The sequence below is a fragment of the Amblyraja radiata genome, chromosome 18 (assembly GCF_010909765.2).
Source record: "Amblyraja radiata isolate CabotCenter1 chromosome 18, sAmbRad1.1.pri, whole genome shotgun sequence".
In the NCBI taxonomy this organism is placed as follows: Eukaryota; Metazoa; Chordata; class Chondrichthyes; order Rajiformes; family Rajidae; genus Amblyraja; species Amblyraja radiata.
The window spans coordinates 11,333,672-11,349,872 of NC_045973.1; the positions used below are offsets into that span (position 1 = coordinate 11,333,672).

The 16,201-nt window shown below is 41.6% G+C and overlaps 1 protein-coding gene across 1 annotated transcript in view; it reads right to left on the reverse strand.

Annotated features, from left to right (window-relative positions):
* Positions 1-3,220: 3,220 nt before the first annotated feature.
* prok2 (prokineticin 2) overlaps positions 3,221-16,201 on the reverse strand; it is a 28,416-nt gene continuing 15,435 nt past the window's right edge. The window contains exons 2-3 of the mRNA XM_033037340.1: positions 13,523-13,648; positions 3,221-3,576 (exon numbers count right to left, since the gene is read on the reverse strand). Of these exons, the coding sequence (XP_032893231.1) occupies positions 3,478-3,576; positions 13,523-13,648 (225 nt within the window). The 3' untranslated portion in view covers positions 3,221-3,477. The remainder of the gene's footprint in view (positions 3,577-13,522; positions 13,649-16,201) is intronic.

Consider the following 16,201-nt stretch of genomic DNA (forward strand, 5'->3'; position numbering starts at 1 on the left):
CTGGCTTACAATGAAGATAGACGCAAAATGCTGGAGTAACTCAGTGGGACAGGCAGCATCTCTGGATAGAAAGAATGGGTGACATTTTGGGTAGAGACACTTCTTTAAACATATTATCAATGCAAGTGTTTATTATATGTAAACATTCCCTGCATGTCTACTTGATGAACTACAACTGCAGGGCTATCCTTGAAGCATGGATGCTGTTTGGTAGCTTCACTTTGAACTTTGGCCGCCTCTAGGAATTTGGGTCAAACGCTGGGAGGTGGGACTAGTGTAGATGGGGCTTGTCAGTCGGTGCGAGCTAGTTGGGCTGAATGACCTGACGAGGTATGACTCTGTGACTAGCTCTTTCTCAACAGGCATGAACAGCCTGGGCTGAATGGCGTACATAATGATTTTTCCACATTTCCATTACTTAAGAAGAGACTTAGTTTCATTTGACAATAGACAATAGACAATAGGTGCAGGAGTAGGCCATTCGGCCCTTCGAGCCAGCACCGCCATTCAATGTGATCATGGCTGATCAACCCCAATCAGTACCCCGTTCCTGCCTTCTCCCCATATCCCCTATTTGTAAGAGCCCTATCTAGCTCTCTCTTGAACGCATCAAGAGATTGGATTTAGTCTTGCTTTTTGAGTGCTGGAAATGCCTGGGATATTTTCAGTTCAGTTGAGTGGATGCCAATCTTGCAATGGTATTGTAACATCCTGGCTAGAGAATTAGCTGGAACTCAGACCAAGTCTTTAGCACGACTGCTGGAATGTCGTCCAGTCCCATGGCTTTTGCTGTATCCAATGTACTCATGTAGAGTGAATTGAATTGATTGATGACTGGCTTTTGTAATGGTGGTGATGGCAGAAGAAAGCTGAGATAGATCATCGACTTGGCAGTTCTCTCTGAAGATGATTGCAAGTACTATTGCCTTACCGTTGCCAATTTGTCCTGGGGCCCAGCCATCAGATTTGCTTGGTGCCTCTGAACTCTTTGTCATGGTGTAATTGTCCATGGCCATTCACAACTAGATGTGATGGGACTGGAGTTCTTTGATCTGATCTGTTGGAAGTGGGATCACTAGGCCCTGGTTATTGCATTAATGTTTTTGCTATTAGCATGTCTACAATCAGTCTGAAGAAGGGCCCCGACCCAAAACATCACCTATCGATGTACTCTGCTGATGCTGCCTGCCTGCTTAACGGAAACTCGTTAAGTTACTTCAGCACTTTGTGTCTTTTTGTGTGAACTAGCATCTGCAGTTCCTTGTTTCTACATTATGCATATGATTCTGTATTGCTGAATGACCTTATTAGCATCTCGTTTTAGGGATTCTTGCACTACATTCCCTCTTCACACCTCACTCAACCACTTATTTGTTCCCTGGCTTGATAATAGTGATGGAGTGATGGATAAACTGGGGTCTGAGGATAAGGATAGCGGTGAAAAACAATTGTGCTTTGTTGCTCTTGATGGTCCATAAAGTCTCTCAGATGCTCACTTTCTATCTGCCAAATCTACTTTCATAAAAACCTGTACAAACGTAGATTGTGAGTCTGAAGAAGGGTTCCGACCCGAAACGCCACCTAGTCCTTTTCTTCAGATAGACACAAATTGCTGGAGTGTCTATCTATAGAATATTTGTAGTTTGATGTAAGTGATGCACGAAGGGAACACATACATTTCAAGTAATTTATAATGACAAAGTGCGTACTAGCAACTATTTTACAGAAAGCACATGAGGAGTGTAAATAGAAATATCTCTATTTCTACACTTTCATTACACTTACACTGGCAAAATGGAAATTATCTTCAAAAAGTGACCGAAAATGCTTCTAAAATTGAGTGTGATTTTCTATCTCTTCTAACTTGGATATGTTATTTTTCACAAGCAAGTAGGCTAAGTTGTTCTCGAGAATCCTTGCCACTGATATTTTGGAGCCAGCTAGGCGAAGGTATAACATGCTGTCTCTTCCTCCCTTGGGGGAATAGGATAATGACCAAAGTACATGTTTGAAATTTGACTGGATTGGTTATAGTTTCCAATCAAAATCAGTTGCATAATCACAATAGCACACCTAGTATGAACCAGCACCATGGAACAAGGGAATAGCATGCAATCTTATATTTTATTTTTTCTTCATAAAAGTATACATTGATGTGTAAAAGTGCTGTAAATTTATCCAGTCTTATTCATAAATCTGAGCAGGGATTATCACAAAATACATTTTTTTTCAACAAACAATTGTTAGTAATATGACATGCATTAGCTTAAAATGGCTTTAAAAACATCACTGAACTATTTACTATTTTGACATCTTGTGAATGTGGACCATCCGTCAATTTGATCTGTGAGATTATACTGATATTACTTGTACAAAAATAGATAATCCAGGCCAAAATATTGTATTGTCATTTACTCCCAATGAATGCTTTTCACTCCTTTGATCTCATGCCAAACATGAAATTATACATTCCTTTTTCTTGCTTTAATTAACTCAAGCACAATTGCAATTCAGTGGTGGTTGCTAATTATGAAAATGAGATTTCTCCAATGGTTAGTTCCATGTTGTTGCATTATCAATCCTCCACAAGGAATCCAAAAGGATGTTTTGCCTATGAATTGCACCTGATTCTTTATTTGATAAACAACAGAAAATTTCTATTCATTCCGGTACATAAATACAGAAATTTAAAACAGTAAAACTCATTTACAGACACTCACAGATGATACCAACCCAATGTATAATATGCTTACATGCTATATATCGTGATTTAAATTTGAACAATGATCTTGAATAACAAGCAAGAGAGGCTGAGGGTTTGACCTGACAAAAGAATATAACATTATGAGAGGCATGGATAGGATAGAGAGTAGTTACAATGTCTTTTGCAAGATAAGGGTATCAAAAACAAAAGGGGTAGGTTTAATGTGTAGGAAGGAATTGTAGATGTTGGCTTAAACCAAAGATAGACACAAAATGCTGGAGAAACTCAGCGGGTCAGGCAGCGTCTCTGGAGAAAAGGAATGGGTGACATTTTGGGTTGAGACCATTCTTCACACTCTCGTTGGGAGAGAGGTGGATTTCTTCAAAGAAGGCATACCTTGAGGAGGCTTTGCAGTGGAGATGCAGTGGAGATGCCCTCTCCCCCCCCCCCCCCTCCCTCCCCCCACACACACACACACCCCAGCCCCCCTTACAATCAGGCTAAAGAAGGGTCCCAACTTGAAACATAGATGATCCATTCCTAATGTGGGAAAATAGGATAAGTGTAGAAAGACAAAAAGGTTGGCATGGGTATAATCACCGTAGAGCCATGTTCCGCACTGTGTTTTGATGACTCTAATATCTTGCGAATGAATGTGATAAAGATACACAATTTGTATTTCTTATATATTGGCTGTTGGCAAGTAGGTTAGTTTATGCAAATCTGGCTAATAAAGATAATTTCCCCCGAAAGAATATTTCTTCAATTTTCAACTATGGTGCACATTTGCAATGGTTGTCTGCAAATTTCACACAGCGTAGACCCGGCTGACAAGGGCAGGTATTGTGCTTCCGGTTACCCAAGTATGGTACCTAGGAAACAAAACAAAACACAGAGTTGAAACACTGTTAATATAGGCAGTTCAGGGTCATTAATAACTTATTTATTAATGATAACAGTATGATATCATATAGAGCGTATTTCCAGCTAAATTTTAACATGGTCATAGTTTCTTTAAATTAAGAATTAGTTAATGAGAGAAGTCTACTTTGATTTTCATGTACTGTACATATTCTGATTTGTCAATTTTGTGTTTATTGAGATGTGGAATATAAGTTACAGAAAGTAAAGGGCGGCATGGTGATGCAGCGGTAGAGTTGCTGCCTTGCAGTACCAGAGACCCGGGTTTGATCCCGACTACGGTTGCTGTCTGAACGGAGTTTGTATGTACTTCCCCGTGACCTACGTTCTCCAGGGTGCTCTGGTTTCCTCCCACTTTCCAAAGATGTACAGGTTTGTATGGTAATTGGATAGATAAAATTGTAAATTGTCCCTAGTATGTGGCTGGATCGCTAGTTGGCGTGGACTTAGGGCCTGTTTCCACACTGTATCTCTGAACTAAACTAAACTAAGCTAAATTAAACTAAAGCATTTTCCATGTATAGGTGAGTGGGAAAAAAGTCAAGTTTCATGCGGGCTTTGAGTTTGAAATCATTTATTGCCTTATTTTCAGGCATGAAAGTCAGCTCCCAGCAATACAAGACCAGGTAAAGTATATAGGACATTTTACTTGTCTTTTTTTACTATAGATGAGTAAAATAAAACTCTTCTGTTAAGCATTTTTTAATATCTTGAGTGACTTTTGACTTTGTTCCTGCATCCTTTAAGATTTCCCAGGCACTTGTTAATGAGGAGAAGGGATAAATAATTAAATTAGGTAATCAACTAAATTAATATCCTGTTTATGTGTGTTTTATGGGCATGTACTTCAAAACTATCCTCGACTAAGTTCAGAATTGTTTCTGTGACGTATATACGTTGCTGATTCTCACATTCGATTTTCAAATTGAAATTCTTCATCCCCTTATTTCCACACATTCATTTCTGCTCACTTTTATAACTCATTCACTAGATCTGTAGGATTTGTTTTTACAAATTAATGAGTATTTCTGAATGGGGAATCAGTTGAAACTTTCGGGCTGGTACTCAGAACATCAACAATGCTTTTGTATTCAGAAGATAAACTTAACAGAGGAAAGGGAATAAAAATCTTAGAGAGTTCTGAGGAAACTTGCAATTGTCCACAATTGGTAGAAACAAGACTTGATCTCAAGAGCAAAAGAATGCAGCATGACCAGAAAGCATGATTACATGATTTTGCTGATTACATGAGTGGGAAAGTTCATTAGAAAACAAAGATAATATTTAAATGTGATATGAATGTTGAAAGATTATTATTTTTGGTTCCAATGGAAGAGGGTTTGTATCCATTGTGGTCAATATCAGCCTCTGTCTTGGAACAGCCAACACACATTCATTAAGTGTTACATTTCATCTTCAAGTGTGATTGCATAACTGCCATGCATCATATGTAAGACATAAAGAACTGCAGATGCTGGTTTACAATAGGGGTCAGCCTGGAGTGATGCTCCAGAATCCTTGTAATAGAGTCACAGAATCATAGAGTGATACAGCAGGGAAGCTGGCCCTTTGACCCAACTTGCCTACACCTGCCATCATGACCCCACTACACTTGTCCCACCCACCCGTGTTTGGCCCGTATCCCTCCAAACCTGTCCTATCCATGTCCATGATAACTGTTTCTTAAGCGTTGCGATAGTCTTTGCCTCAACTGCCTCCTCTGGCAGCTTGTTCTATACTCTCACCACTCTTTGTGTGAAAAGGTTACCCCTCAGATTCCTATTAAATCTTTTCTCCTTCACCCTAAACCTATGTCCTCCTGTCCTCGATTCACTGACTCTGGGCAAGAGACTTTGTGCATCTACCTCTCATGATCTAATACACCTTTATAAGATCACCCCTCATCATCCTGCATTCCAAGGAATAGATTTGCAGCCTACTCAACCTCTCCCTATAGCTCAGACACTCTAGTCCTGGCAACATCCTCGTAAATGTTATAAATCTTTGGATGATCATTTTCTGATCTGGTGCTACACTGATCTGGTGCCACACTGGTGCCACATTGTAATCCAATACCATGATGGTAATAATCTCAGCAGGCATGAAACTAAGCTTTCCCGGTGTAAAAGGCATCAGTTTCTATTACAGCACCAGAAGATTGCTTAGCTGTTGCTTGTGGTGCTGTGGAAATTACAACTTGGCCCTGATCCACAAAGATTTGTGCAGAACAGGCCAACACTGCACGTTCAAAAGATGGGCTTCAAACATTTTGCAAAGTCCTTTGACAAGCTGCTTTAAGATTCCTTAATGCTACTTGACACTGAACACAAGCTTTCTGGCAAGCACCCCGATACATCAAGCATTTAATTGCACACCCTGATGAGCTTTCTCTGTGCTTTTCCCAGTGAAAGTCCTTGTCAACGTCTTCTGCAGCAAGACCCGCATCATCTGGTGACGATGTTTCCACCAGTGGGCGAATGTAGGACCATAAACCCAGAAAAAAAGGAAGGACCTTGAGAAAGGAGATGAGAAGGAATTTCTTTAGTCAGAGGGTGGTGAATCTGTGGAATTCATTGCCACAAACGGCTGTGGAGGCCAAGTCAATGAATATATTTAAGGCGGAGATTGACAGATTTGATGGGTAGATTAGTCTTGATTGTCCGAATGGCCTAATTCTCCACCTAGAACTTATGAACATGATGGGTGATGGGAGTATGGTTGGTTGAGTGGTGCCAGATGCAGGTGGAACATTTGGTGAGATGTGGCACATAAAGATACATTTGCTAACATTGACCAGTGTAGTCTGTAAGTTCTTCGAATCATGTCCTCTCAAACATTGTTTCACTCTTCGCAGTTTTCCATGCCCATTCTTCTTCCTACATATTGCTTGCAGCTGTACCACCCAAGAAACAGGTTCAATGGATACATTCTAGCTTTAAGCGATGTTGATCAGATTTAACTGCTGCTTATACTGTAAGTTCATAAATTGTAGGAGCAGAATTAGGCTATACCTCCCATCATGTCTACATCGACATTCAATCATGTATGATCTATATTTCCCTCTCAACCCCATTCTCCTGCCTTCGTCCCCCAATCCCTGACACCCTTATTAATCAAGAATCTGTTAATCTCCGCCATAAATATCCACTGATTTGGCCTTCACAGCCTTCTGTGGCAATGAAGTCCACAGATTCACCAACCTCTGACTAAAGAAATTCCTTCTCATCTCCTTTCTTAAAGTACGTAGTTTTACTCTGGTCCTAGACTCTCCCACTAGTGGAAACATCCTCTCCACATTCACTTATCCAGGCCTTTCACTATTCGGTAAGTTTTATGTATGAACCCTGCCTCCACACTCAGAGAGTCAACAATGCAGTAAGCGCAGGGTGCATGCAGAGGTGATTATAACAAATGGACCCCATAAAGTTGTGGTGTTGCCTGAATTATGATTAGTGCAACAAGGTTAATCGAGGATTGTGATCGCCACATTATTACTTGGGGAGAGAGTGGAGGGGCACCATTCTACTGAATCAGTTGTGCCTTGCAACAACCTAATAGGAGGTATAATTTGATTTGATGAATCTCACATTTCTTTTCCTACTGCTGTTGCATTAAATAAATGATTTAAAAGTTGAACCCATAGCAACAATCAGCTGATAGTTTATGTGCAAATGTAGCAGTTCAAAAACCTCACTGCAAAGTTGGTTCAGCTGCAAAGGTAATGTAGTTAATTATTGATCAAGAGCTTTCATCTATGCTTCTCAGAGAAAATCTTTTAAGTTACGTAGAGGGGGTGCTGCAAGTATCACCACATGCTGAAACTAATAGATAACAGCTCATTTCAGTTGAAATGCTTAATATTCTGTATCTTGCTTTATTCCCTGTATAATTCTCACTAATTCATCATTAAAGACATTCCTGCAGATGTGCACTGTGCTTCACACAATCTGAAAAACCAAAGGAATACAGTGTTCAATTTCATTTTTGCCTTAGCTGATACGGCAGTCAAAGCTGATTAAAATAATTAATAAGCACAAGATGAAACCCACATGAAACAACTTGAGATGTGCTAACTTTCTCAAAGATAACTTTCTCAAAGCTCTGTTGCATTTAGAAGTCATCTTCAAAGCAAGGAAATCACTGTCAAAGCTGTTGTTGTATTTTTTGATTGGCCTATTTAGTTTAGTTTAGTTCAGCTTGGAGATATAGTGTGGAAACAGGCCCTTCGGCCTGCTGAGTCCACACCGACCAGCGATCGCCGCACACCAACACTGTCCTACACACACTAGGGACAATTCACATTTATACCAAGCCAATTAACCTACCAGCCTGTGTGTCTTTGTAGTGTGGGAGGAAACCGACGATCTCGGAGAAATTCTACGTGGTCACGGGGAGAACGTACAAACTCCATACAGACAGCACCCGCAGTCGGGATTGAACCCCGGTCTCTGCCGCTGTCAGGCAGCAACACTACTGCCATGCTACCGTGCCAGGGTGAGAGATTTTATCCTAACTGAAATTTTTACCGCATCGAAACGGTATTATTTTTCCAATTCTCCACATAAATATCATGATTATTACATATTTTGGAGAATAGTATTGCAAGGGTGTAGAGATCAAAACTTCACATTTGATTTGGACTAACGGTTGACAAAGCTGAGAGACGAAGAGATGGCTTTTTAAATGGTAAACTGAACCGAACAGAGGGCTGACCAGGTCTATGTCTGCCAAGCTTTGACAAAGTGCCATCATTAGGCGTAGCTGATGACTGAAAATGAATTTTAATTGTTAATCTCACCAAATGTACCTCATGTTCTTTTAATGTGTTGTCGCTGAATCCACACAAACTGCTAACTCCTACTGAAAAGCTTTGCTGCCATGGAAAGGAAAATGAGTTCAAAAGCTTGCTGTCACAAGCAGCAGATGCATGGAGAATGGATGAGTAACATTTTGGGAATAATGGGCTAGGGAGGTATCAGTTGGATTGTAATCGCTGCCATTTTCTGCCAACCAACTCTTACTTTGTGCTGCATTGGTCCTTTTCAGCAGCTCCTTGTGAAATTCAGCTTGTAATTGGCAGCCAAATAAATTTAGTCATGCCAAGCTTTGAAGTGACATGTGCCACTTGATAGAAAGAGAGTTACACTGAATGGTGCACAAACTTGCTAAAGCGGGGCGGTACAGTGGCTCAGCGGTAGAGTTGCTGCCTTACAGCGCCAGAGACCCGGGTTCGATCCTGACTACGGGTGCTGTCTGTACGGAGTTTGCACGTTCTCACTATGACCCCATGGGTTTTCTCTGGGTGCTCCCGTTTGCTCCCACACTCAAAAGACGTGCAGGTTTGTAGGTTAATTGGCTTATGTAAAATTATAAATTGTCCCGAGAGTGTAGGGTAGAGCTAGTGTACAGGGCAATCGCTGGTTGACACGGACTCAGTGGGCCAAATATAGAAACATAGAAACATAGAAAATAGATGCAGGAGTAGGCCATTCGGCCCTTCGAGCCTGCACCGCCATTCAATATGATCATGGCTGATCATCCAACACAGTATCCTGTACCTGCCTTCTCTCCATACCCCCTGATCCCTTTAGCCACAAGGGCCACATCTAACATCTAAAGGGCCTATTTCCACGCTGTATCTCTAAAGTAAAGTCCAAACCCTGCCCCTTCTCAATGCAGATCCTTTGGATGTGTGTAGGATAGTGCTAGTGTACGGGGCGATCGCTGGTGGGCGCAGACTCCGTGGGTCAAAGGGCCTGTTTCTGCACTGTATCTCTAAAGTAAAATCTATAGTATTGTCACAAAGTCTTAATTCTCAGGTTCTCCTGTTGATTTGGAAGGGACCTTCATAGACACAAATGCCTTGCGTAAGATGAACACATGAAGCAGCATTCAAGCAACTGTCAGAGTAAAGCAAAGCCTTAATTAAACTTATGGAATAGATAAAAGGTGAACTGGTAAATTGTCCACCAATGTGAAATTGTAGATGCAATGTAATTTCACAAACATTTGTTTGGAATGATGAAAATAATCCCACATTTATTCTGGAGCCGTTACAGCTCCAGAGGTTGCCTCCCACATAATGACTGCATGATTCACTTAAAATGGTGTGAATTACAAAACAGTTTCCAGCAGTCTTCCATGCATGTGTCACTCCAACCTCTGCACTCAAATTAGTGTTTACAGTTCTCAATGATTAGCAATTTTATATTTTTTACTTCAACTTTTTTACCTCACCTCCCTGCCTTCTCTCAACTCCTTTGAGATTCCACTCATGTTTTAAGTGGGACTAAATACCCAATGATAGAAATCTGTTGCTGTAAACATACAATTTGTCTCCTCCCCTTCCTCAGCCCTCCTGCTGTCTCCTCCCATCCCCCAGCCTTCGGGCTCCTCCTCCTTTTTCCTTTCTTCTCCCCACCCCCCCATCAGTCTGAAGAAGGGTTTCGGCCCGAAACGTTGCCTATTTCCTTCGCTCCATAGATGCTGCTGCACCCGCTGAGTTTCTCCAGCTTTTTTGTGTACCTACAATTTATCAGAAGTCTGAAGACGGGTCTCGACCCGAAACATCACCTATTCCTTCACTCCAGAGATGCTGCCTGACCCGCCGAGTTTCTCCAGCTTTTTGTACACTTCTTCAGACTTTCGGTTATTGATCTACAAAGTTTCTGTGCTTGCTATCTCTCTTGCTCTGCTTGCTATCTCTCTTCATTTCTTTTGATTTTTCTGATGCCCTATTCACACCCTGTTCCAATCCGATTCGTCCTGGATCTGATCTCACACACTGTTCATACCTCCAAGTTTATGCCATATCAATCACCACAAATTTTGGACTGGTTCATCTTTCTTCGCAATCTTTTAAACAGCAAACGGGCAACTGATTGAATGATTACTGCATTGAAAGAGCTGTGGAGCAACAGAAATCGTTCTCTCAATATCACAAAATGAAGGAGGTCGTAATTGACCTCAGGTAACGGGGTGCAGTACATGCCCCAGTCTGTACCCCATACATGCCCCAGTCTGTACCAATAGTGCTGAAATGGAGATGGTCAAAAGCTCTGAGGTGTAAGTATCACCAACAATTTGACCTGGTCCAACTACATTGAAGCCATGGCCAAGAATGCACACCAACACCTCGACTTCCTCAGAAGGGATTAAACATTAACTATTTGAAGGGATAGATTGGCCTGGCACGAAAACCCAATTGAAGCTTGAACTCAGGATTAGATGAAAAGTTATACTTTATAATCTACGAACTTATCTCCAATGACGTATTATAAGTAATTAATTCCACCTTTTCTCTTTTTTGATATTTGTAATTCTTTTTTTTCTCTTTCTCTCTCTTTCTATCTATTTTAAAAAAACCACTAGAAGCAGAATTAATCGACAATTGAAAATTTTAATAATATATGATTGATGTATATGAAAAGTTTTTTTTACTATAATACTTAGGACTGAGATGAGGAAAAACCTTTTCACCCAGAGTTGTGAATCTGTGGCATTTTCTGTCGCAGAAGGCAGTGGAGGCCAATTCACTGGATGTTTTCAAGAGAGAGTTGGATATAGCTCTCATGGGCCTGCCCCACTTAGGCGATTTTTCAGCGGACTGCTGGCGACTGTCAAGTTGCTAGCAGTCATTAAAAACCGGGAACTGGAAAGGTGGCTGTCAAAGTGGTACACACACAAACACATCGCAAAGGCGATGGGCCAGGGCAAGCGGGGGAGCGCTGTCTGAAATTCACACGTTACAAAGCCAAGGCGATACAGGCATACACCGCGATGAACAGGAAGGTTGGTGCTGTAATTAAGACGGCTAGCACAGTGTACGGTAAGTCCTTTAAAAGAGGGGAGAAGGGGGGAGAAAACTTTCAAGAAGCCAAACAACTTTTAATAAGCCCGAGTTCGGCGGACATTTAACATTACTGGTCGGTTATCCTTGAATCTAACCAGATCCAAGGATAAGAGCCTACCCCTCTCCCCCCCCCCCCCCCCCCCCCCCATCAACTTCATCTGTACTTCATCTGTACTTGGGAAAGCAGCCAACATAATCAAAACCACTCACACCCTGGTCATTCTCTCTTCTTCAGTCCCATTAGACAGAAATATATAAAAGTTTAAAGCATGCACTGCCAGATTCAAGAACAGCTTGTTCCCCATTATTATTAGACTTTTGAATGGACCTCTCGTATGCTTTGGATGAATTCCCGATCTTACAAAACACCCTGTTGCAACTCTTTTACTGCCCTTTCTGTGTAACTATAACACTTTATGCTGCACTCTGTTCATTTTCCCCTTTATACTACTCATGTATGAAATCGTTTTCATGGGTATCACACAGAACAGATTTTTAATTGCATTCTGGTGCATGGGACAACGATAAACCAAAATCAATAAAATACCAAATTCTAAGTTTTAAAAACATGCATGGAGTACTCATGTCTGTTTGCTTGGTGTCTTTCGAGTTTTTTGAGCAAGAAATTTCAGAATTGCAATCTGCAGAGTGGATGTAGTCATTGTCATGAGTTAAACACTAGACTGATGCCTCTTTATTGTAAAAATGAAATAACAGTTTTGGCATGAAGGCTGCAGATCCTAAAAGGGAGTTGACAGCTAATTCACAACATTGCAGAAAGTTGTTGAGAAGCACTGCAAGAGTCTTGACCTGAACAAACATCTCTACACGGGCAGCCACGATGGCGCAGTGATAGAGTTGCTGCCTTACAGCGCCAACAGCTCCGGAGACCCGGGTTCGATCCTGACCACGGGTGCTGTCTGTACGGAGTTTGCACGTTCTCCCCGTGACAGCGTGGGCTTCCTCCGAGAACTTTGGTTCCCTCCCACACTCCAAAGACGTACAGGTATGTAGGTTAATTGACTTGGTGTTTGTGTAAGTTGTCCCTAGTGTGTGTAGGATAGTGTTAATGTGCGGGGATCGCTGGTCAGTGCAGGTTCGGTGGGCCGAAGGGCCTGTTTCCGTGCTGTATCTCTAAACTAAACTAAACTAAGCAAAGGATCTGTATTGAGAACGGGCAGGGTTTAGACTTTACTTTAGAGATACAGCGTGGAAACAGGCTCTCCGGCCCACCGAGCCTGCACTGACCAGCGATCCCCACACATTAACACTATCCTACACACACTAGGGACAATTTAAAGAAACACCAAGCCAATTAACCTACATACCTGGCTGAGTCAGTGTTGACCAGCAATCGCCCCATCCTCTAGCAATATTGTACACACTAGGGACAATTTACAATTTTACTGAAGCCTATTAACCTACAAACCTGCATGCTTTGAGTGTGGGAGGAAACCCATGTGGTCGCAGGGAGATCGTACAAACTCTGTACAGACAGCACCCGTGGTCAGGATAAAATCCGGGTCTCTATAAGGCAGTGCTACTGCTATGCCTCTGTGCAATATCTCTGGAGAACAAGGAGAGGTTTCAGATGGGGACCCTTTTTTGGGGACACACAAGATGCAGGATTCCTGGAAATGTCCTAAAAAATTGCATATTGCAAGTATAAGCATATGATCTTATTTTCCAGTGGATTTGCAAATGTAATTTCATAGATATTTAAAAGCAGTTCATAAAATATGTACAAATCGCTGTTCAAATAGAGGCAACGTGCGAATAATGTAATTAAAGTTTTCAGCATCACTGATACCTAAACATGTTTGTGCATCATTTCTCTACATTACATATATCTCATGTGCCTTCCCCCATAATGGGAACCATTGTGGGGGGATGTTTTTTATGTTAAAGCTATTTATTATTGTTATATTTGTATTCCTTTTTTAATGTGCTGCATTGGCAAAAAGAATTTCACTACATCTAGGTGTATGTGACAATAAATCAACCTTTGAACCTTTGAACCTTTGAAAATGCATAAATATACAAACCTTGTGACTCATAGGATGACAGTCATCTCCTTCGCTACCCAATGGTGCGCATTTTCGTAGAGCCAAAAGCCACATGCTGACAGCACAACACATTCCTTTGCTGCATTGCTGATCATTTTCACAGATCTGTCAACAAACATATATAAATCAGTAAAATAGTCCAGTCCAGTCGAGGATGGGTCACATGGGAGCCTGAAGATAAGCCGCCAGGAACAAAAGAGGTCCCAGCATGAGGGGATCGCCATGAAAGGGGGGGGGGGAAGAGAAGAAAGGAGGACCGGGTGTGGGGAACCGTCGGGAGGGAGGGGAAGGGGGGAGGGGAGGGGGGAGGGGAGAGAGAACAAAGGAACACCTGGCACTGGATACTTTGTAACATTGTCAGCACCCTTTATGTGGCTACTCTTTGCATACCTTGTGTACGCAAAACAAAGAACTTCACTGTGACTTTTCACATGTGACAATAAAGTATTCATTAATTCATTGATTAATTCATAAAGAGATTAATTGTGGGCTCCACCTTTCCTTGATCATCATTGCTAGATTTGATTTGTCCTTTTGCATACCTTTCATTCATTTGTTCTTTGTACCTCTTCGTATCGCAAGTTTCCCTCTCCCCTGACACTCAGTCTGAAGAAGAGTCTTGATCCAAAACGTCACCTATTCCTTTTCTCCAAAGATGCTGTCTGACCCACTGAGATACTCCAGCTTTTTGTGTCTACCTTCGGTGTAAACCAGCATCTGCAGTTCCTTCCTACACAATCTATTGTTTAGTTTAGTTTAGTTTAGAGATACAGCATGGAAAGAGAATCTTTAGCGAGGTCCACACCAGTGATCCCTGCACATTAACACGCACGAGGGATAATTATACCAAGCCAATTAACCTACAAAGCTGTATGTCTTTGCAGTGTGGGAGAAAATCCATGCGGTCACAGGAAGAATGTACAAACTCCGTACAGACAGCACCCGTAGTCAGGATTGAACCCGGGTCACTGGCGCTGTAAGCGTTGTAAGGCAGCAACTCTACCACTGCACCACCGTGTCACCCTGGTTCTTAAATATTTCTAAAATAACCGGAATAAGTGTAAAGAGGCACATGCTATGAGAGAATGTTCTATTAGTATTCTGAATCATTGTTTCAGATGACCATTTAATAATCAAGGATGTTTAACAGACACCATTTAAAAAATCATCAGCTTCTGTGAATGCTGCAGAACCTTACAATATAAGGTTGAACTTTGAATTAAGAGGCCGTCTGCAAACAAAGCATTCAATTGCAAGTTCACAAGACATGTATGGCAGGTATTCAACCAAAGTGAATGAACTAAATTTCTAAGGTGGTCATTTAGAGAAATCTGTTATTCCCATTAATGCAATAATACAGCTCAATTTTAAGACTCCTTGCTCTTGCAACTGCTATTAATGTCATCGTTCTGCTCTTAAACTGTGATTTTGTCTATGGTTGCTGCAGCTCACTACTCCATGTCCACTCGTATTGTTTCCGAAGATAATCCTGCAAACGTTGCCATTAAATTGGCTGCAGCAGCAGGTGTGTCAAAAGGAACTGCAAATGCTGGTTTATACCGAAGATAGATACAAAGTGCTGGAATAACTCACTCTGATGAAGGGTCCCAACTCACCCATTCTCCCCAGAGATGTTGCCTGACCCCCTGAGTTACACCAGCACCTTGTGTCTCTCTGCAGCAGCAGGTGCCTGGTTTTCTTTCTGGGATACATGTAGTGCCATATGCTTTGAAAGTTATATGTTCTGATATTGTGATGACATTGTTATGGGCATTACACTGTTGGACGATCTGTATCGAGGCAGTTTTTGCTGTAGGCCTTTCAGCAGCCTGGGGCTCGATTGGATCGGGCCCCAGGAGACCGAGGACATGGACTGGACAGGACCTGCAATAGCACAGGGTGGTGGAAGACACCAACAGCTTTGCTTGACAAGGCCGACCCTGCATTGTGCCAGGGCAATGGGCCTTTATGGCCAGCTGCACTTAAAGCAACTTGCACTTTGAAAATGGCGGCAAAACCTGGCAACTCTTGTATATAGTCTCAGTGGACTCTTTCTACGAACTTCATACTTAATCTGGGATTTTGTTTATGTATAGTGATCATTTACCGAACTGCATGCAAAAAAAGAATTTCACTGTACCTTGGTACACTTGATAATAAAGAACCATTGAACCATGCCTACTTCATTCATACATTGGTTGCTAGTCACTCCTTCAACAGGTCACTGATTCTAAACAGAAGTTGACTTCAGATCAGTTTAGTTTATTGTCACGTGTACCGAGGTACAGTGAAAAGCTTTTGTTGCGTGCCATCCAGTCAGCAGAAAGATAATACATGATTACAATTGTGTCATTACAGTGTATAGATACATACCTTGATTGTAATCATGTATTGTCTTTCTGTTGACTGAACAGCACGCAACAAAAGTAGCAGATAGGTTTTTCTCTGTCCCCAAACAAATGTTCTGGCTCTGGTTGATTACTACGCAAACACCTCATCAGTGGTTATCTCGCGCAGGTCGGAGTGAGTAGAGTATTGATTAAATTTTGAAGTGGGCCTTTTGACCAAGTTGAGGAGATCTAGTTCCTCAAACCTTTTTTAAATGACTTAACATCGGGAGCAGCACGTGTGTTGGGTGGTAATATATTCCATTCCCTT